The 23,181-nt window shown below is 39.2% G+C and overlaps 1 protein-coding gene across 5 annotated transcripts in view; it reads right to left on the bottom strand.

The window, feature by feature from the left end:
- LOC110958361 (protein turtle homolog B-like) overlaps positions 1–23,181 on the bottom strand; it is a 171,085-nt gene that overhangs the window by 96,284 nt on the left and 51,620 nt on the right. For all 5 annotated transcript variants that reach the window (XM_051937145.1, XM_051937147.1, XM_051937146.1 and 2 more), the window contains exon 4: positions 3,647–3,798. In XM_051937145.1, the coding sequence (XP_051793105.1) occupies positions 3,647–3,798 (152 nt within the window). The remainder of the gene's footprint in view (positions 1–3,646; positions 3,799–23,181) is intronic.

The raw sequence follows: 23,181 nt of genomic DNA, 5'->3' as shown, positions 1-23,181 counted from the left end.
GGGTTACAAAGATGAGACTCACTGGCAGATCAGTATAAAGCAGTTTAAACAGGACAGATGGACAATTAAAATGATCAAATATTAAATTAAAACAGATAAAAAAGGCATGATTAAAAATGAAAAAGACCAATTCTAAAAAGTAGAAAGCAAACAAGTCGAGGGACGATGGTTGCAAGGTACTCAGAGAATTCAGTGATTTTAAATGCTGTGATGATACTCAGGTGTGACTGGATGCACTTTCATTCTGCTGGGTTGTTACAGTAAGTCATGGGAGACTAAGCACAGCCACCGTGAGAGTGCGCAGGTGTTACAGATGGCATATAATTCAAATGACCACTGTAAATGAACTGGTTTTGACCAGAAAGAGACTGCTCAGAATCATCAATGCAGAAAATTATCACCTGACCCTGCAACTCCTCCTAGAGCCTCTTTCAGTTGATGGTTTTGACTTTCTGACCAACATCTTTACTGGTTCATTGAATGTCACCTCTCTCAGCACTGTGTTTCAATGAATAAGTTATTAGACATATTTAAGTTTTCATTATGTTTGTGATACGGCATTTACACAGAACAGAGAAATCATGATCTTTATACACTACTGTCCACTACTGGTTTTCTAATCATCAATTAGCCTTTCAACTAGGGCTGGGACTTAAACGTGTTAATTCCGATTAATTAATCACAGAAAAAAATAGCGCGTTAAAAAAATTACGTATTTAATCGCATCTTTCTCATTTCCCTAATTTCCAGCACAGTGGTAACACTGATGCACACTCCAACCCGGTTGGTGGCAGTAATGCACCTAAAGTCTGTTTGCAAGCCACAAAGAAGATGCACAGGACACAGCGCAGAAACATCAGACCAATATGGCAGCTTGGTCGCAAACTTTCTCTTTAATTACAAAAACAGTTTTTTCACAAAAACGTTCCTGGTACTGGCAAACAGTGTAGCCAGCCTACAATAGAACACTTTTCAAGATATTGAAAGTGTTTGAGTTTACAAAAAAATCTGAATATAATCGCTATAATTGCATTTTGAGTTTGCAGTAATCTGTGAATGTAGCAGACAGATGAAAAATGTACAGACAAATATAAATGAAACAAACATTTTTGCTGTTTAAGTTCACATACATGTCTATTCATGAATTTATTTGAATTGAAAAACTTTGCGTATTGTGTCAGATATTGCTATTTGACAAAAATGTGATTACTCATGATTAATTAATTACGAAGTCTCAAATTAATTAGATTAATTTTATAATGGCATCCCACCAGTACTTTCAACACCATTAGCTAACACAATGTAGCGTTAGAACACAGGAGTGATGGCTGCTGGAAATGTTCCTCTGTACCCCTATGGAGATATTCCATTAAAAATCAGCTGTTTCCAGCTAGAATAGCATTTACCACATTAACAATGTCTATACTGTATTTCTGATTAATTTAATGTTATCTTCATTCAAAAAAGATGCTGTCCTTTCAAAAATAAGGACATTTCTTAGTGACCCCAAACTTTTGTACAGTAGTGTATCTCCGTGTACATGATAAATACTAGTTGTCTTGTTCCTGGTTACCACATGCTCCACCTGTGATGATTCCACACACAGTGGGGTAGCTTTGAAATGTGACATTCTTGTAACCTTCTCAATAAAAGTGACTGTGATTGCTGACCCGACTTGTTCCATGTCGGTGTTACTACACACCAGAATAGTATATCTAATCTGTTTTGACACAAAAACTAACGCTCATGTGTTATATATTGGCAGTGAAAAGTGAGACACTTTCACTCCCAGGAAGACCGTTCTTCGCTTGGTTAGTCCTTTGTGGCATTGAACCATCTCTGTGTTTTTCACCACTTCTATGTGCTTTTGTAGATGCTGAATTTCTAGATTAGAAGTGTATTTTATTTAATGTTTGAATCTGTTTGAAATGAATAAATAAATGCATATGAAACATTTGTAAAAGCTTTTTCAAAGAGGAATGTGAAGAGATAAGAAGCGAAAAGAAGCTGGTGACTCTGCGTGACTCATTTCAGTAGGCAGAGTTTCACAGTCACATATTGTGATCTGGAAAGAACCAGCATGGTTTCATCCACAGGTCCCACTGGTCAAGAGGACAGGCCAATAAATCAGATGAGATATTAAGGAAAGAAAAAGCTCAGAAAACATACTGTACAGTCCCAGGTCAGCACCAGATAGAGACTGGCTGGTGAACATAGAGAAGCAGATAGAAGCTAAACAGCAAGATATTTCCCCCATAAGCTGATGGAGACCAAAACTGAGGCTAAAAACAGAGTGAATATTGGAAAAGTTGACTTCAAATGAATGGTGATGCTTCATATCTTTTCAATATGTACAGCACCATTCAAACGTTTGGGGTCACTTAGAAATGTCCTTATTTTTGAAAGAAAAGCATTTGTTCAATGAGGACAACAGTGTAGACATTGCAAATGTTGTAAATGACTGCTCTAGCTGGAAACGGCTGATTTTTAATGGAATATCTAAATAGGGGTACAGAGGAGCATTTCCAGCAACCATCACTCCTGTGTTCTAATGCTACATTGTGTTAGCTAATGGTGTTGAAAGGCTCATTGATGATTAGAAAATTATTGTGCAATTCTGTTAGCACATGAATAAAAGTGTGAGTTTTCATGGAAAACATGAAATTGCCTGGGTGACCCCAAACTTTGGAACAGTAGTGTAAGTCAGCAAATGCTTGCTAACAAGCTAACTAATGTGCACTTTTATAACAGTGGATGTGTCCGAAATGGCATACTAACGTACTACATACTACATACTCAATGAGTATATACTGTATACTATGTACTATAAGTATGATTAGAATGCCAACCGTTCACACTGTAGTATATTACTACGTTTCCCATAATGCATTTCAAACCTCTGACGACAAAAACCGGAAGTACGGCTATCAAATATCTCGACTGAATGCCGGCTTCAGGTCGATTTTACACTAACAAAAAGTCACATAATTAATGTGGCAATTTCAAGCCGGCGCTCCTCATGCAGTTATTAGCCAGATTATGCGAATCGTTTCAATTGTAGCTGCAGGCTACTGGAGGTAGCTGCTACTTGTTCTGTATGCAAAGCGAGCTGCTGCAACTAGCTGCTAGCATTCAGTAGCACGTTGTGAGGCGTCTGACAAATTTAAAACGTTGGTCAGAAAACGCCTATTTCTCAAATCTGTGGGGTGATTAGGATGACTACTTAACCACATAAAATAAAATAAAAATCGCCCCGGTCCGGCCACATATCCTGCGGAGGCTTCCATTTCGGTGGGTAGCTCGCAAAGCATTATGGGGCGGTTGAGTATGACTAGTGTGGTCACCGCGCATACTTAAAAATTTTCCGGAAATAGTATACATCCGGGTATTTGTCGCGTACTCAATCTTTTCATACTATCTAATGTGAACGCACTACATACTTATTTTGACGTCACACTTAGTATGAGTAGTACGTTAGTATGCCATTTTCGGACACAGCCTTTGTATTGTGGAAAAAGCTGAGCCAATCCCTTCCTGTGAAAAACACAGTGGTCTCAATGAAATGAATGAGAGATGCTGTTTACCAGGCAGTAAGGACAGTAACACCAGCAATGAGCAGATGAGACAAAATGATAGAAGTCTATACCTTATACTTGGCACTGCTGACCATGAGGCTGCCTTCCCGCAGCCAGCTGACCGAGGGTTTGGGGTTGCCGAACGCCGTGCAGGTCAAAGTGATGCTCCCCCCCTCCTTGGCCTCTACGTATTGAGGTGGTGTATCTGTGAATGTGGGGGGAGCTGAGGAGCCACAGGGATGGGGAAGAAAAAATAAATACAACCTTGTTAATAACATTTCAAAAGAAACAAGCACAGGATAACGACAAAGACCCTTTTCAGTACACTCCTTGTTTTAAAAAATTAGAGATTATTTTAACGGTATGCATAATATTTGACACCAGTGCTAAAATTGCATAAATCATTAATAATAGCAGCTCCAACTCGGTTCAATAAAAAAAGCTTCGAAAGAGCTAAAGTGTCTAAAATCAAGGAGTACTTCAAATTATCACAAAACAAAAAGGGAGTTTGTACACAGCAAAGATTCAGCAGCAGACCACAACAGCACAGCTCAATGTGCCACACAGAGGCTCTATTGGTGCGAGACACTTTACAACCACTGGCTTCTCTCCTGCTCTCTGTGCTCACATATACAGGGTTTTAACACAGCCAAATTCCCAATAAAGTTGTTCTCAATTACATCTTTTTTAGTGCAGTATTAAGCTGTGACTGTAACGTGGCTCATTAAGACTTCATGTTAATAAGCAGTAACTTCTGTGCTGCTGCTCTGCATTGCTCAAATCCTGATTTAATAACTACAGCATCACGTAACAAACTCGCCACACACATAAATTAAAGAAAGAAGCTGTATTTTTATAGAATTCCAAAGTTCCAGCAAAGTCAGAGAAGAATTATGCAACAAGGATTAAAGGAGCTTCTTTAGCTGCTCTGTGCTGTAAAATATCCAACATGTCTCTGTTACACTTCATTTAATACACAAACATTTTGATTATGTTCAGGTGTTTAGTAGAAACTTTAATTTTTTTTATCATTAATTTACAGAACTGTAAAATGATTTCTTTATTTTAAATGTACTTTAACCATGTTCGAGTGTCCTGTTGTGCTGCATCTAGGGATGCCAACAATTAATCGATTATCGATTAGTTGCCGATAAGAAATTACTCGATTAAAATAAGATAATTGCAATTAATTGCGTTTTGCACTCGTAATTCCCCGCCAGCCCGCATGAGGGCGCGCTTGCAACACCAGACGTCCTTGACGGACACGCGCGAACACAAGAGAAGCTGGCCTCTGACGACAACAACAAGACAAATGAGAAGCGGTAAGCTGGCAGGATGAAGAGGGCAAGACGGAGTTCGGTATGGAACCACATTAAGTTGGTTAATGACCACAAAGATGCCAAATGCACAATCTGTGGAAGTATTTTAAAGTACAACTCCTCCACAACTTTGCTAAATTATCACCTCAATACGTCACATTCGGCTGTGCTGCAAGGAGCTCTCAGCCTACAAATCACTGCAGTGTTGGGACGAAGAGTATGTGACTCCACAAAGGTAGAGGGCATTACCCAGAGGATATGTGACATGGCTACTACTGACATGCTGCCAATAAATGTCGTTGAAGGACAGAGGTTTAGAGCGGTAATAAAGTACATTGAGCCAGGATACGATATTCCCTCTAGAACAACAATAACCACCCACATGGAAACAAGCTACACGAGGAAGAAGGCAGAGTTAAAAACACAACTTGCAACCGTGAATGTGGCCCTCAGAACGGACTGGTCCATGTGTGAATGTGTTGTTCCCTGCTGTTAAGAATAAATCTTTTATTAAGGAATATGATTTGCATTTTCTCTTTCATATGAAAGATAGCATTTTTGTAGAAAGGAAGCTATTGATTCAGAGGGAAATTCAGCTTCTCAGAAAAATTGCCACTTATCAATTAATCGATCATCGATCGATAAGATGAAACAACTATCAATTAATGAATTACTCGATAATTTGCATCCCTAGCTGCATCATACAACAACAAACTTAAATAAATGGTATTTTGAGAATATTTTTTTTATTCATTAATCTGCAGAATAGCTGACAGATTAATGGACAATAAGGGCAGCCATAATAAACTGGATCAGTTGCATACAGCTATGAAATGTATTTAAATGCCAATGGAAATGTTACTAAAACAATGAAGGTCTCAGGACACATATTACTATGAAGTGTATTTTGGTCATAAAGTTCAGCATAAGCAGATCCCTGCTAAACCTAACTTCACTGAACCCATGTACAACCAGCCCGGTCTCACGGGGATTCGTGAAACTGTCACGTCAGTTTTTGTTTCGGTTTCGTGCGCACCAACACGATGTCGTCATGTTTTTCGTGCCGCTCACCACGAGCGAAACCCGCTGTGGTAATCACATCTGAAAGTGGTTTATACCGGCGGATTCATGACGATCTAAGTTGTCCATTGGCGTTTGTGGCCGCCGCTGCGGCCGCCGCTTCGGCCGCCGGACATTCTTTAAATTCCTATGCAAATTCGGCGGATTCGTGACGATTTAAGCTGTCCATCGGCGTTTGCGTCCGCCGCCGCGGCCGCCATTGCGGCCGCCAGACATCCAGCCGCAGCCGCAGCCGCAGCCGCAGCCGCAGCCGCAGCCGCGGTGGCGGCCGCAAACGCCGATGGACAGCTTAAATCGTCATGAATCCGCCGGTATAAACCACTTTCAGATGTGATCCGGCCGCAGTGGCGGCCGGATGTCCGGCGGCCGCAGTGGCGGCCACAGCGGCGGCTGCAAACGCCGATGGACAGCTTAGATCGTCATGAATCCGCCGAATTTGCATAGGAATTTAAAGAATGTCCGGTGGCCGAAGCGGCGGCCGCAAACGCCGATGGACAGCTTAGATCGTCATGAATCCGCCGGTATAAACCACTTTCAGATGTGATTACCACAGCGGGTTTCGCTCGTGGTGAGCGGCACGAAAAACATGACGACATCGTGTTGGTGCGCACGAAACCGAAACAAAAACTGACGTGACAGTTTCACGAATCCCCGTAAACATTATCTCCATATACACTACAGTTCAAATATTTGGGGTCACCCAGACAATTTCATTTTTTTCCATGAAAACTCGCGCTTTTACGCATGTGCTAACATAATTGCTCAAGGGTTTTCTAATCATCAATTAGCCTTTCAGCACCATCTGCTAACACAATGTAGCATTAGAACACAGGAGTGATGGTTGCTGGAAATGTTCCTCTGTACCCCTATGTAGACATTCCATTAAAAATCAGATGTTTCCAGCTACAATAGTTATTTACCACATTTGCAATGTCTGGACTGTATTTCTGATGAATATACTGTTATCTTCATTGAAGAAAACGCTATTCTTTCAAAAATGAGGACATTTCTAAGTGACCCCCAAAACTTTTGAACAGTAGTGTATATTTTACTAAAGGTATAATAACCTAGCATGTTGACAATAAAAATAAAACTATTAATCAATTTGAAAAAGAATGGACTGAGTGTTGTTTTATATTTGATGACTGATTTCTCACTGGTACATTTTCCAAAGATTTGCGTGACATCAAAAAGGAAGAACTTTAACCAAACAAGATGGAAATTGCTACATTACACTTTGTGAGGGGAGTAAACGTGGTTCTCAGTTATATTAGGTAAATAAATCATTTAGTTGGCATGTGCCTAATATTACTGATTATACGCCTGCTTTGCTGGCTATGTGTAGCTGTGACTGTAATAGTTTGGCAGTCTACTATATTGTGAAGCACTGAGTAGCCACTGGAGCCATATTGCACGGTGAGTGAGCATGACTCACTGCTTTCTAAGCACTGGTCTGCAAATGATTACAAAATTGCAGTTGTAGCTAAATGTATCTGTAGTTTGATACACAACATGTGCTGAAGAAATGATTTTATTATTGTATTATAATACATAACGGCATATAATGGTTTGGATGCTGAGGGAGATGTGAGACTGTGAGACCGTGAGCTGAGTATGGGGGAAAAAAAATCTCTTGAAGTTGGCTGCAGTTCCATTATTAGGTTTTTATTACAACAACTTCCTGTATTGTCTCCTGGATCAATACAGTATTTATCTTTCCTCAGAGATGATTCATAAGTCATGATGTTTTAAATTATTATGGTACCAACTAATGACCAACTTGACTGTGTAATTACACAGATTGTTATCAACAGTATTTAAGGAATACTTTTTTTCCACATATGTGTATTGTTACTTCACAGAACATACATTTAACATCATATGATGAGACTGAGGGATATCACAGTTTTAACCCCCCTAACACTGTATATTCCATTTTTGTTCTAGATGCTCATGTTTGGCTTTCATGAAGCATTTCTTTTCTAAACATTTTTTAAAGAAATTGTGAAATCTGTGACCTATTAAAACCTTCAGTATTGGCTTTCCATCCAAACTTTAACCAATTTTGACTAAAATGCAAAAGAAAAAGCTAACTGATCCCAGTTTCAATTACTAACAGTGTTAATAATAATAAAAAAAAACAGTGTCTTAAGTGATAATATTAGATCATAAGTGTAAAATCTATTACACAATTAATATTGATCAATAATCAAAATCACAATATCTGTCAGAAAAGTCACAATTAGAGATTTTACCCAGATCATTCAGCCTTTACACCCAGTGAGATGACATAATTGAAATGGCTCCAGTCAAAACTCATTCATGATTCATGCACTACTTTGAGGAGGGTTACAGTTCCACAGTCTGCTCCCAGTGTACTTTTCTATATTTTGTTGTGATTAATGTGCCAGCTCTTCAACCTTCAGCCAAGTACAGAAACATTTTTGTCAGTGTCTGGTATTTCCTTTGAGGTTCTTTTTCACCCCCAAGGTTATGTTTAAATTGAAAATGCTTGCAAAAACATGTCGATTATATTTATTAAAATTAATCCTATCAGCACCTTTAATGCCATAATTACAGGCATGCATTTACATTGAATGAAAAAGACACAAAAATGAATAGGGACGAAATCACACAGCACTCTGAAGCTCAAACCCTCCTGGACGGTTTAAAAGGCATGTTATCTTTTTCTAAAAATCTCCAAAATGACACCATTTATCAGAAGCAGAAACTGTGAAAGCAGAAAGAGTGATTGGATTTCCAACTTTCAGACTGTCATCGAAGTAACCCTCTGTCATGACTAAAATTGTCCAAATCTCAGCTTAAAATCATGATAGTGAAGCAAAACAAGCAAAAAAAAAAAACAACAACAATTCTGATATTGTTTAATAATTATTAAATCTGCTGCGTCAAAAAATTTCCAATAAGCAACTTTATCAGTTTTGGTAATGTAGACAGTTATCTTAATGACATTTTCAAAGTGGGAGAGCCTCTTAACTTCTTCTGAGTGATTACGATTGACTACAGCTGCTGACTCCTCTGAACCAGTTTAAACAGGGCTCAGGTGATATGCTCATTTGACTCATCACACCACATGTGCTCCAATGGGAAAGTGTAATGAGCTCAGCACAGATCTGAAAATGCAAATCGCTGAGTTGAACAAGTCAGGAAAGTCACTGTGAGCCATTTCAAAGCAGCTACAGATCTCAATTTCATCAGTACAAACAGTGGTTTCTAAGTATAAATTGCATTGTGTATGCTAGTGTCACTACCATGATCACGAACAAAATACAAACTATCACCTGCTAGTGGGAGACAGTTGGTCATGATGATCAACCAAGATTAACCAAAAAGCATCTGTTATGAGTTAGAAGCTGGTGAAACACAGGTTTATTGCCAGGTTTTGAGAGGCTGCAATACAAAAGCAAAGCTGTTCCTGTGAAAGCAGCATCTTAAAGCTAGATTGAAGTTTGTTACTGATGACACTGACAAAAGGCCTCTAGAGGAAAGTTCTGTGGTCAGATGAAGCAAAGATACAATTGTTTGGTCACAATGACAAGAAATATGCTTGAATGGGAGAAGTGAGACCTTTAAACTCAACAAAACTAAACCTACTGTGAAGCATGTTCATGGTAGTACTATGCTTTGAGGTTGTTTTGGTGCTAGTAGAACTGCTGTTTTAGACAAACTAAGTGAAATAATGACAAAGGAGGATTAGCTACACAGTCTTTACGAAAACCAAAAATCATTGGTCAGAAGGTTGGACCTTGGCTGCAGTTTCGGCGTTCCAACAAGACAATGACCCCAAACACACACCAGAAATGGTAAAGAAATGACTAAATCAGGCTAGAATTAAGGTTTTAGACTTGTCTCCTCAACGTGCTGACTTAAACCCATCACTTGTGGACTGTGATGAAGAAACAAGTCAGTGCAAGAGAGCAACCAAATTTAGTTGAACTGCACTACTGTAGTTAATGTCCAGAGAAGTCGTCAAAAATGACATGTCCTTAGATGTACAGGTCAGGACCTTATAGTAAAATGAACAATAAGCCCAGACTAGAATTTTATTCTACAAGACACTTAAATCTTCTCCTGCTTGCTTTGAAAGACCAACCAAGTGAATATAATAGCAGGAGACCAGCCAATCAAGTAAGTGACCAAGAGACCACTTAATAATGCATGTCTATAAAACTTCACCTGACTTTGCCTTTTCTGGTTGGCTGCACGTCTCTGGTCACAGTTGTATATGTGTACAAGTACAGAACGTAAATAATGAAAGCCAAGTCCCAATGGAGTGCTTGTCACAGGTGAAAGAAAAGCAGAGGAATAAACACAAATGGCATTTTGACCCCATCCGTACACTGTGGATTCAGAAAGCATTTAGCATTCAACCTCACCAATCTCCATTCAATAACCCATAAAAACAAAGTAAAAATATGTTAATAGAAATTTGTTTAAAGACAAATATTTACATTTCTTATTTACCAGAATATTCACACACTGTATGGATAACAGGTCACAGAATTCACACGTCAGGACAAAAATCAAGCCATGACATTCATGAAACTCTCTGTAGAAGACTATAAAACCATTTCTACAGCTCTGACTGTGTCCCCAGGAGCTCCGTGACCTCAATAACTGTAAAGTGGAAGAAATTTGAAACCACTAGGACCCTTCCAAGTTGGCAGTCCAATCAAGCTGCCAAGCAAAACAGACTTTGGTCAGAGAGGTGACCAAGAAATCAACGGCCCCTATAGCAGAGCTTCAGAAATCCTCTGCAGAGATGGGACAACCTGCCAGATGGACAACCATCTCAGCAGCACTCCATCAATCAGGACTACATGGTAGAAAGGCAAGATGGAAGTTATTTTTGGCTTTAGGGCAAGTCTCTGACTGGTCTAGAGTGACGTAGTTGAAGCATAACCTTCAATTGCACAAAACATCCACAGAGACACTAGTAGTTAGGATCACATGATACTGGGAAAAACTAACATTGTTGCACTCAATACATATTGTGAAATGAGCTTTTTAAAAGTTCTACAGGATGGATTGGTTAACTTTGGACACAAATAATCCTTCTGGAATTATTAGAGAGATGCTGTAGGGATCGAATCTACTTGAAGAAGGTCCTGGTTTTGCTGCAGGATGAAGAACATGAAGATACATGTGCAGCAGAGGCTGATACAGGAGGCATCAAGAAGGAACTGTTCTGAACCCCATAAACAAACCCGAAGTAGAAACATGGGTAAAGAATTTTGAAAACATCAATAATTTTTTTTTTTTAAGCGAGAACTTTTTCTCATACGGTGTAACACTGGCAAAGGCATCTAAAAATGTTTTTTGTTTTTTGGAATGTATTCAGATTTAACTTTGCGCTCATCTTTACATAATGCTCACAAAGAGCTTGGTGGTATTGATTTAAATGGTCAGATTTGTTGTGATGCCTCATATAGAGCATGACAACTGCAAGACACTGCCAACAGAGTGCTTGTTTTTGGCCAATATTATACATTTTTTAGCTGAAATATTTTCAGATGACAAACTAGTGCACAGTTATGGCCAAACTAGTCATTAAGATTATTATGATCAATGGTTATTAATTATTATTATTATTACTGATTGCAGAAAAAAAAACATTTTCATATTTAAATCAACTAATCATGGCTTGTATTTCCATGTTGTGCTGCATTCCTGCTCGTGTACATATTTGCATCACAATAAGGTTTAACACTAATCTTTATTTGAGTTCGGGGCATCAGTAAATTTATAGAAATGTACTCAAAACTTTAGAATAGTATTATGTTTAAACTGACTGCACCTGCAGTCCTCCTCAGAGCTGAAACTCTGCTTGTCGATAGAAACTACAATGACCCCTGAATGGCTCACTTGCAGACTACGTCAGAGACTAACTAAGCAGCTATGACAGAGAAGTCACAGTCACTCAGTCCACCCCTCATGGCAATTCACAGAAGATTCAGTCTGATAAAGGTTGAGAGGAGAAGAAAAATCTTCCAGATCCAGGTGTGCAATAGTCTGACTTGAGGCAACTGCAGACAAAAAGTGTCTCTACCAAGTAATGAATGGTCTGAACGCTTCCATAAACTATTGAGAAATTAGATTTTTGAATATCTGCAAACATTTCTCACAAAATGTTTTCATTTTGTCATTATGGGTTACTAAAAGTAGTTTGATGGGACTAAATGGGATTTCTATTAAATTAAATCTACAACACAGTAAAGTCTACAAAGACACAGAGGTCTGACTACGTTCTGAAGCAACTTTAAATACACATACACCAATAAAAATAATGCATTTATATGCATATTGAACACTGGCAAGCAGTTCATGAAAGTCTTAATGTTTGCAGTCCTAAACATTCTTTGTCACAAAATAGAGGCTGGTTTGACATTTTCAGCAGTAGCAGAAGAATAATTTAATAAAATGAATGACACGTTCTGGCCTTTTTCAAGGACATGACTGGTTTGAAGTCAGAATTAGAAAAGTGTTATATGTGATTCCATATTTCAAATGCCTCATAGAAACAAACCTTCATTTTCTTTTTGTGCAAAAATTGATATGTATAGTAAATATGGGCAAACGGATGTCTCAGTATTTATTAACTATTTCACTTAAGATAAATAGAAAAAAAAAAAGCTTTTTCTTTCATTTAAAGTTGTTACATTTCCAACAAGTGTCATTTAGAAGTGTGTCAAAAGAATAACACACAGACATACCAGGCATGTTGCATTTGGTAAAACCATTTTTCAAAATCCTCTTTAGCTCAGAGACTGCTGAGATTATGAGTAGGGATGATCATACAAGACAACTGGCACGTCTTCCTACCACAAGAAGCTTAAGCCATGTTGTCCAACTGCCCCGCCCCCATTTAATGCATGCCAGCTCAATTCTATCCGTACACGCACATCGATATCATTGTCTGTGATTCGATACAGATTTTGTTTGGTCATAATTCCTGTTTTGATATTCTCAGTCTAATCACCTTAGGACTGAAGCTGATCTGCTTACATGTGTAATCCTGTAGCCTCTCAATTGCTAACATGTCATTCTATCTGCTGTCATGAGCCAAGCCATAGTGCTAATTCCATGCCTCACATTTTGCCATATGACATAGTGTAAGACCATGCAGCTTCCAACAGATGTCTCAGCTGCAGCAACACAACTGACTCCTATAAACACCAACAACTTTAGTAAATGTATTTGGCCTCAGCCGCCTGAGTTTTGCTAATACTCACACCTATCGTTAGAGTAGACTTTTTCTGTGATACTGACCGCAGGGTTTCTCTTTCCAACTTCTTTTAAACTTTTGTCTTGGTAGATTTGTTTATTGTTTAAAGCTAAAGAAGAAAACTGCAAATTCGTAGGAACTCCTTGCTTCTCAAACACTGTCAAAATGTAACTGTCTAAGAACAGCATTGCTTTGTTTTGGAATTCCCTTGGTCTACTGGTCAGATGCAAGAGTTGTGAGAAATTTTTGACATTGCAAATGCTGAGAAAAGTAAGACTGCTTTGTGTGTAACACAAAAAGATCTCAAACTCAGATTTAAGAACATAAGTCAACACACGCATTGGACAATGAGGCAGATATATTTTGAATGAATACACAACTCGATCACAATATTAAAACTACCTGACCACCTAATGATGTGTAAGTCCGCCTTGTAACACTGAAAAATCTCTGAAAGCATCCCGGCACATAACAGGACCCCTGGGGGAACCCTGTAGTGTCTGGCACTAGGACGCTGGCAGGAGATCATTTGGGTCCTCTGGGTTTTTTTGGGCCTGTTCCAGCACACCGTATGGAAGCCTAATCATAACAGTAACATGCATTTTCTTCTTTTAATTAATTTAAATTAATTACTAAGAATTGTTTGCAGATGATTGTGGGGTCTGTGGCGGCTTTGAAATAGCTCCAAGTGCCTTTGTGACTTGTTGAAGTCAGTCATTTGATTTTTACTGCATCTAGTAACATGTCTGTTAGCAACATTACTCAAAAACAGATTAACGGATTTGGATTAAATTTTCATGGAAGGGCAGAAATTGACACAAAGACAACTTGATTAGATTTTGGCAGTGATGCAGCTTATAGTCTGGATCCACGGATTTGTTAAAGATTTCTGTATCATTGTGAGATAGCGGGACAGTGTCAGTGCAACTATGACTACAAGTGAACACTGCGTGAGCTTCCTGTTGACGATCACATGATGACTAGGTGTAGATAATTGACTAACACAGCTGTCTACATCACCAAAATTGATATTTCAAGTTACTGTATGTACATGTTTGACCCAGCAAATTTGGGATATTTCCCAGTGACTTATAATAAATCTATTAAAGAACCAAAAGGCATGATTGTCGCATGTGTTTCAATGATTCCATCATTGAAAATTAAAAATTGGGAAGCATCGGAAACTCCATGTTCACAACTGTATACTGTAATACCAACTGTCTAATATTGTTATTTGATTTTTTTTTAATCGGCGTTTCACGATATTGACATATCAGTGATTAGAAATCATGAAAGGCCAATGAACAATTTTTTTTTAATAAAGACTTCTATTCCTGAAGTTCTACAATAATAAATGTTATCTATTAACAGAACTTGATAGCATTGAATATGTCATTCATTACTAGACTACTTCATTAATAAGGCTTACTATTACTGTCTCTGTGTGTCAGACCTGTGATGAACTGCCGAGCTGTCCAGGGTGTACCTGCTTCCTGCCCAGTGTCAGTGGGACGGGCTCCAAACCCTGGTGACCTTCTAGGATAAAGCAGGTCTAGTTGATGGATGGATGAAACAACTGGCTGCATGCACTTGATGTAATTGTTGATCATTTGCCACAGAACACTATGACTTTTTAATGACTTCTTATCTTGAGAAGATAACATTTCAGTACACGGTGAAAGTCAGTTTGCAGAGCCTAGAAACTTGCTCACCTTTACATTATGCCGTAATCACATTTTTGTCATGTGAACTGCAGCTGTGAGCATGTACTATTTTTACAACGCTCCTTGGTGGTGCAATAAAGGACACTTTGCCTCCTAATAACTGATATTTGGCCTTCAAAAAGCATCAGTTTCATAAGGTACAGTATTAATTCATCAAATCCAAAAAACAAAGAAGTAAGAATAATGGATATTGTGATGGGGGAGATAAACACTTGGTCTTTTTTGCTGTTTTGATAGGTGAGTCTAAAATATCAGGTATGTACTGGAGCACAGCTTTAGTTTTTTCAGGACAGCTCTCAGGTAAATTGTCCAAATTGTGTAACTGAAAATCTTTTTAAAGCACATTAGTGTCTGCAAGATTATTTTTGCATTTCAGCACAGCGAAATGTACGTGTAAAGTAAAGCAAATTTTTAAAAGTAACATGTTGGAAAATACTGTTAAATATAGTAGAGACTATTCTATGTTCTATTGTTGCTGAGGGACTGTAAGAAAAACTAGGTCTGCCATGCCTATCAGCATACTGTGTGCCGTCCACTGTGAGCGTAAGTCATTCTTAACTGCATCCTGCCAGGTGAAATCTGCAGGTAATTAGATGTGATTCATAAATCCACCATGTCAGTGATTACCATCTTAGGGTCAGAATACCAATGACCTTTTCTAACAGAGGCATATATGTGACAAGCAATAAAAATGAAGTACTAACTGTGTTCCAATGCAGACATAGAAGAAACACTCATTGTCTTTGACTCTTGTACATAGTCTGAATGGTGATTACGGGAAGATTTTGGACATGAAGACAATATTGTACAAAGTTTTAGTCACAGTTACAAGCTTTATAAAGCTGTCTACAGTAAATGACCAGCCCCTCTATCCAGACCTATCTCTGTGTCAGTACGAGAGAACAGTCTGCTGCACCCATTATCATTCAGCTATGGGGGGAAACGTCCGGCTTATTTCTTTAAGCCAATCACAATCATTTTGGGAGGCGCTCAGTCCTGAAAGTAGCGCCAGGGTCCCTACTAATGAGTGTTGCATTAAACTTGTTTTGCTAGAACATTTGGTTTGACACCAGCACTGTCACTACAATGGCAAATTCACCAACATAGCCTAGCAGACCTACTTTGTTGCACAATCCAGACCTTTGGCAAAGCTTTGGTGTATATGGTAACACACAGATGGTGGATTGGGAGGACAATGCAACTTGAAATGTGAAGCAGAAATATTAGATTTATACCTGAAGTCTACATCTGTCAGGTAAGGATCACCTCATGCTTTATGCATCTGTGTGTCTAGAAGGGTCCACTTATTTATGTTATCAATTTATCACTAAGCGCTTTAGTGAAAGTCCACATAATGTTAAGTTTAGTTTCAAAGTAAAGCAGTGATATTTCAGCATACTTTGCATGGTTCCAATTTGCCAAAACATTAACAGGTATAGGCTAAAAAAAAAAAACATTAAACAAAGAAGGATTACCACATGAGACACCATCAAAAGGCTAAATCCAAAAATTTAAATTTCAGCTTTTCCAATCCGTTAATTGCATTGTTTCAAGTTGTAGTTTCAGTTGGAAAGTACCACTACCCAGTGATCATGTGCAGGGAGGGGAAACAATGATCATTTTATCCACTTTTCCTTCAGAACATTAACCTGTGCTGAGAAGATACGCATCCTTGTGTGTTAACAAGTGTCCATCAGTTCGTAAGAAAGAAGGGGGAAAAATCAGAGAAGAAGTAAATATAGACAGAAAGGTAAAGAGGGGCAAAGGACAGGGAAAGACACAAGAGAGGAGTGAGAGAAAACGGGGCTGTTGTGCAGCATGCAGACACTGCAGAGTTCTGCTGCAGAGTACAACGATGGCAAGCAGAAGGATGTGCTGAAGCTATTTTAGGGGGAGGAAGACAAACCCTAGGAGATATGAACCTTGCTTCTTTGGCATCACCTCATGCTGAATTGGGGCTTGCACTGTGAGGGTGCAGGGAGACAGTGGGAGTCTAAATCATCTCAGTGGAAAGAGCAGTCGATAGTAATGCCACGGGAAGGCAGAAATTGGGAGCCTTGCTCACGCGCTTGCATGTAGTCTTCCTCATCCATCCATCCATCCACTCATTTGTCTACTTTCTATACTGCTCAGCCTGTTGAAACTGCTTCAACTGCCAAGAGAAAAAGAAATGTGGTCATAAACATATTCTGAGCAACACCTGGTTTGGTATTCCTTTCACAGTGACCTGAAATTTCACAATCATTCAGCAAAAACTTGCACAATAATTACATCATTCTTACAAACACATCCTGCCTGACTGCTCATCACATTCTCCACTCCCGCTCCGTGCGGAAAAGACTTCAGAGCAACAGAAGTTCACAGGAATGAATCAGACGTGTCAGTTTCTAGAAGAAAAGCTCCTCCACAATCTATATGCATCTCACCAGAAATCTATATGTGGCACTTACATCTTTAGCACCAACAAGGCTGACATATTAAGTGCTCAGAATAATCACTGACGACCACTGATGTTTGACAAAGACGGGGAGGTGTGAATTGCAAATGGGGAGCTATAAATAGAAGCAGTGCTGGAGCTTCATCCAGTATGGAACAGGGCCCTGAACCTTAAAGACTCTGTCAGTGTAATTCCTAGCAACATTTCTTCATTTGAAGATTCAGTACAGAAACATATACTGTAGTTAAGCAAGAACCCACATGGTACTGATTCCCAGGTGATGAGGCTCCATTTGTGTAATGTTCACAGAGCTAGTGAGAGCTCCAGGTCGTAGTTGTTGATGTATTGATGTGAAATTTGGATGAATACCATCAAACAGATCATATTTATGTCATAATAAGCAAAAAGAAAAACATTTTTTGCAGCTCCTCAGCTCTACTGCACACAGGATTGTCTGCCTAAATGAGCTTGACCATGTGTCTTCGGAGCTGGGCCCGTTCATTTGCTCAAAGTCAAACCTTTTACTCATGTATGTGACTTAAAAATATTCAGAAATTTTTAAAACATGTACTCTTAAATGTACAATCATTGAATAAAAAATGAAGTGTTTTTGCAATAACTATCAATGTGGATCTGAATCAGCTTACTTCCTGTTATTTCATTCCCATTCTACATGTGCATCCTGCAGTTTATATTAACTACCCTGTCCATACAGTTGTTCAGTCCAGTCTGTTGTTTCTCACACCGCACAAGTAAAATGTACGTGACAAAATCTAGTCTGACGGCCCTATTACCAAGTAAGTCTATAACTGTGCCTTCAAGGACTTTTCATTTGTCAAATAATTCAAATTTTCAAAGCCCTTTCCTTTCAAAATGTGTGTTTTTGTACTTCTCTTGGATGATTCACTGTGCAGGATGATTGATGTTCTGACCTTGCCGAAATCTGAGGTTAAGGTGTGGACCTGCAAGCAGGATTTGTGATATTACAACCAGTTTGGAAGTCAACAGGCAATGTGCACTGAATGTAATGTGGAAACTTTAAGCCTTTCTTGCAACAGAGGAAGCACAGTGGGGGAATGGGGGAACTTCAGCAGCAGTATGAAATATAAAGGCTTTGGCCAAACCACTAAGGAGCTCGCTGTAGAGCATGTCTTTGTGCGCTTTGCTTTCTCTGTGATGTCTGCAGCCACAGATGGTATGATGTAATTCTGTACATAAATACTACAGCCCATCTGCATGGTGCATAACACACCACCCCTGCCACCAAAGACTGGACTTGCCAGAGCTGCTTTTCTCTCCCAGACAGGCCAAGCTAGAAGGTGTCTCATGTGGAGCTGCATGTGGAAGACATCAGCAAAAGTGGCAGAGACTCCCCAGAGCCTTAGTCCCTTAACCCTGCCACCACTTCATCTCTGTACATCTTTCTATCACAGAAGAAAGAAGTCTCCTCACCTTTAATTCACCCAGCAGGCATCACTGGTTTATTCAACTTTGCGTTCCCTGTCAGGGAGTCAGGAATCACCAAGGGACTGCAGACAGCAGCTGTCATACGGCTCCTACTAGCCACGTAAACATGCATCTCCTCAGAGACACATGAAATGCAATGGCAAATAAGAATTCTGTCAAAGCTTTGTGGCTTGCACTGCGTGGTGTTGCTGTATATTTAAAGTTGATCCACATACAGGTATCGAATGGCAAGTGCTTGAAGAAGAATTGTACTAGCCTTGTTTGTTTTCTTTAACTTTGCTGTAGCTCTATGAGTAAAGGTCAAGTCCATCGACAGTGCAAAATGACCAATATTTTTTGCAGCCCTAAATAATTATTTCTGTGAACATCCCTGTTTTGAAAAACTTTTTATTTTCAATTTTGACTAATCAGTAGAGAAATACTTAAAAAACTGTTTAACCTACATTTGTGCAAACGGGAATTGATGGGACTCGGAAACACCCCCACAATTTAAACAATTGTTCCTTGTACCTTTTCTGATTAATCTACAACAGTGGATTTTTATTAAGATCGCAATCATGTAATCATCAGCAAGCAACTAATGTAGTGCTCACTTGTTGTCATAGTTAGTGACGCCATGTCGCTATCTTGTAATGATATAGAAATCTTGAACAAATCCATGGATCCAGAGTATAAGCCGCATCATTGGGAAAACCTAATAAGGTGGTCCCTGTGCAGGCCCGGACTGGCAATCGGGAGAGGCGGGACTTTTCCCGGTGGCCTGCCTCCTTATTGGCCTGCCTGGACAGGCCAGCCACGGACTGGCAGGCCAATGAAAAAAAGTTGATCGGCTTTTTGGCAGACAGGCCAGAGACAGCAGCGCTAGAAGCCTTACAGAGTACACGCCCACCCTCCTGTCACTCACACAAAGAAAGTGCTCTGAGCTCTAAATCAGAAGGATAGGGATTGGTCAAAGTGACATTTTTTTAGAAGAAACGTGCCATGATTGGTTAGTTGCTTTATGGCCCGCCCCTTCATAGCGACAACGGGGAAGCATGCACTGCAGAGCGGTGAGAGTGAGGCGAGAGAGTGGAAGGAGCTAAGATTATGGAGCACCCTTACTTCAAGTAAGTTTACAAACGGTCGGTTCTTCTCACAAATGCATCATCAGACTTCAAAGGCCAAAATATAATAAAAAATGTCTGGCCCAAATAAGCTCTACAGGTGTCAGGTGGGTTGCAGGAAGCCTTTTGAGACCCCCTCTTCAGGTAGGATAGGCAGTTGACTTACAATTTTCAGTTATAAAATGAACATTGGTGTTTGCATATAGTATTAGCTATGACCAGCTGACATCTAAATGATTTGCTGACAAAATAATATATATATATATATTTTTTATTCCACATGTTATATAAATAATAGGAATAGGAAAAGGAAAACATTGGAAAAATTGGTGAGGGTAGTGAAGAGATTAGAGAAGAGAAAAGTACTGGACTGTATGGAGCTGCCGTTATGGTTGTGTTTAATAGATTTACTGTCTGTTTAGTAGTGTCGTAATTGCTATGACATAACTGTAAAAGGCATATTTTTGGAAGGAAAAAAAACAAAATTTTGGTGCATTATCCCACGTGACACAACCCTTGCGGTGGCGGAAGTGGCCTGACTGATTGGAAATCTCCCGGCCTGAATTTCTTTCCCAGTCCGGCCCTGTCCCTGTGTAATTTGTGATCTTCCCTGAAAATTTCATCCAAATCTGTTGGTCCGTTTTTGAGTAATGTTGCGCACAGATAAACAGAAACATATCCGGATTGTCACATAACTCTGTTGCGTTCCTTGGCAGGGTAACAAAGCAGTAGAAGCCAGAAACAAAACCAGTTATTTGCCAACTGCTACAAGACCCTGAAGAAAAAACAAACAAAATTCTGGCCATCTACATTAAAAAAAATGGAGAAAAGTCTTCAGGACTTGTTTTTTTTAAATAGAAAGCTACAGTCAGGATGGAACAAACCTGATTCACTGGTGTGTCACATACCTCAGGGGACACTCAGTGATCTTGTAGAGTCCAGCCTTTGGTAGGTCTGAGCTGTTTTGATGGCAGTGGAAGAACTGAACATATTAGGCAGGGTTGGTCATATTTTGACTCTTTGGTGCATTCCCAGTCAGGAAGGCCTGTACCCTACTGATATTTATTGAGGGTGCTGGAAACCATGTCTTCAGTATTTGTAGATATTGTGGTATATTTTAACCTGAGCATCAAGTAAAATTTCTGTTGCTGTATTTTAAATAGAATCAGCCCATTGTGAATCTTAATGATGCAAATGCTGAAAACTATTTTAGGCTATCAATACCACAGCAACAATAGTTCCTTACTGTGGTTTGTAACCACAGTGAATGCACAGCAAATGGTAATTTTATCAACTATATCTAATCATCTAAAAGGAATCATTTTGCCCTGCACAGTATTTTCCATCAATATACAAATTCCTTCCAAACTAGCAATTTTTAGCTAAAAAAAAAGGATGTAAATATAAGGTGTTAATACACTCAAATGCACTGCATATTTCAATGCTACACTGGCAGAATGAACAGTCAACGACCATCACCAGGTCCGCCTTCATACAAACATTCAGACATGAGTCTCATTCGATCTGTGTTACCTACAGCGTACACAAAGGAATTCCACAAAACATGCCATGTTATAATCTACTATTTTTGAACCAAGCTGGCTTGCAGTTCAGTTGCTATAAGTTTGTTCTCGTATTGACCTCCACCCACAGCGGCTGCAGCCTCACTGCTTTGTCTTTTTCTCCTTAGTGAAAAACTGAAAGAATAGAAATTCTGCCACATATGCACTACAGCATGTAGTTATTTGCTCAACCATTTCACCACTTCTATCTCATTAAGCATTTTTATAATTTTGTATTTCAAAAAGAGCAACTGGAAAAAAGCAAACATAGTATGTGAAATACATCTACTTTGTGAATCCTTGTAGTGGGATCATGTTTCAGAAGCTAACTAATTCTATTTACTGCTGTTCAAAAATTTGGGGTCACCCAGGCAATTTGATATTTCCATGAAAACTCACACTTTTGTTCATGTGCTAACATAATAGCACCAGGGTTTTCTATTAATCAACGAGCCTTTCAACACCATTAGAACACAGGAGTGATTTTTGCTGGAAATGCTCCTCTGTACCTCTATGTAGATATTCCATTAAAAATCAGCCTTTTACAGCTAGAACAATAATTTATCACATTAACACTGTCTGGACTGTATGTCTGATTTATTCAATATTATCTTCATTGAAAAAAAAATGCTTTTCTTTCAAAAATAAGGACATTTATAAGTGATCCCAAACTTTTGAACAGTAGTGTAAACCTGAAGTTTGTTGTTTCCACACCTACCCTGACATGCTATGTACAATACCTTTTGCAATATTGGTTGATTGTTAAAAACAGGCAACTCCATCTTTTCTTGTCTTTTCTTTTTTACCTGATGCATTACTAACCAAACTTGAGCTCAGTTTTGAGAGAACTGGCAGCCTATTAAGCTGTGTCCTGTCCAACAACAGTCTGAGTGTCTGACGACTACTTCTCATCAAAGTGCTGTGTCTCATGCCCGGTACAGTGACAAGACATTAAAGGGGAGTGAAGGAATGATGGACAGAAAGACAAAAGATGGAGAGGAGAAAGCCTGAGGCCTCGAAACACTTCTAGGAGAGAGAAAGCAGACACAAGGCGAAGTCAAACACGAAAAACGCAACACTGATGAAACCGAGCTAATGTGCCGTGACCACAAGAGTGGGGAGTCGGGAGAGTTTGCAGGACCGTATCTGGTGTGTCTGTTACCACAGCAACAAGCTTCATCATATGCTGATGTCTGATTAAGTGACTTGATGAATGTCAGAGCTACCAAGTGAAGGCAAGAATATTGGTAGATTCTGTAAGAGAGTCCTGTGAGAGTTGACGGTTGGGTTACAGGTTTGACACTCAGGTGTTCGTTGCTCTTTTCTATAAACACTATGAGTGACACTGCATGAAGGGCTGCAGGGTTCTGCTTGTTGACGACTTTGTTGTTTTTCAGAAGTCTGTGCCACTGTTCCCCACTGCAGCTGGGTGTTTTGTACACCGCTCTTTGCTAATAATAACTAGTGAATAATAATAGCTTAGCAAATCCATGTGATTTGCTACAGGGAATGAATCAGTGATGCACCACAGCCATTTTTCACATTCAAACACAATTTTCACTCACAAATGTAGCAGAATGTTGCACATCAGATTCTGATGGCTGCAGAATGCAGGCAGCATTAGCAGGCTGAGCTGGACAAAACACAATACAGCTGACAACAGACAGG

The sequence above is a fragment of the Acanthochromis polyacanthus genome, chromosome 17 (assembly GCF_021347895.1).
Source record: "Acanthochromis polyacanthus isolate Apoly-LR-REF ecotype Palm Island chromosome 17, KAUST_Apoly_ChrSc, whole genome shotgun sequence".
In the NCBI taxonomy this organism is placed as follows: Eukaryota; Metazoa; Chordata; class Actinopteri; family Pomacentridae; genus Acanthochromis; species Acanthochromis polyacanthus.
Note: the sequence above shows the minus strand (reverse complement) of the source record. Positions and strands in the feature narration are given on the sequence as shown.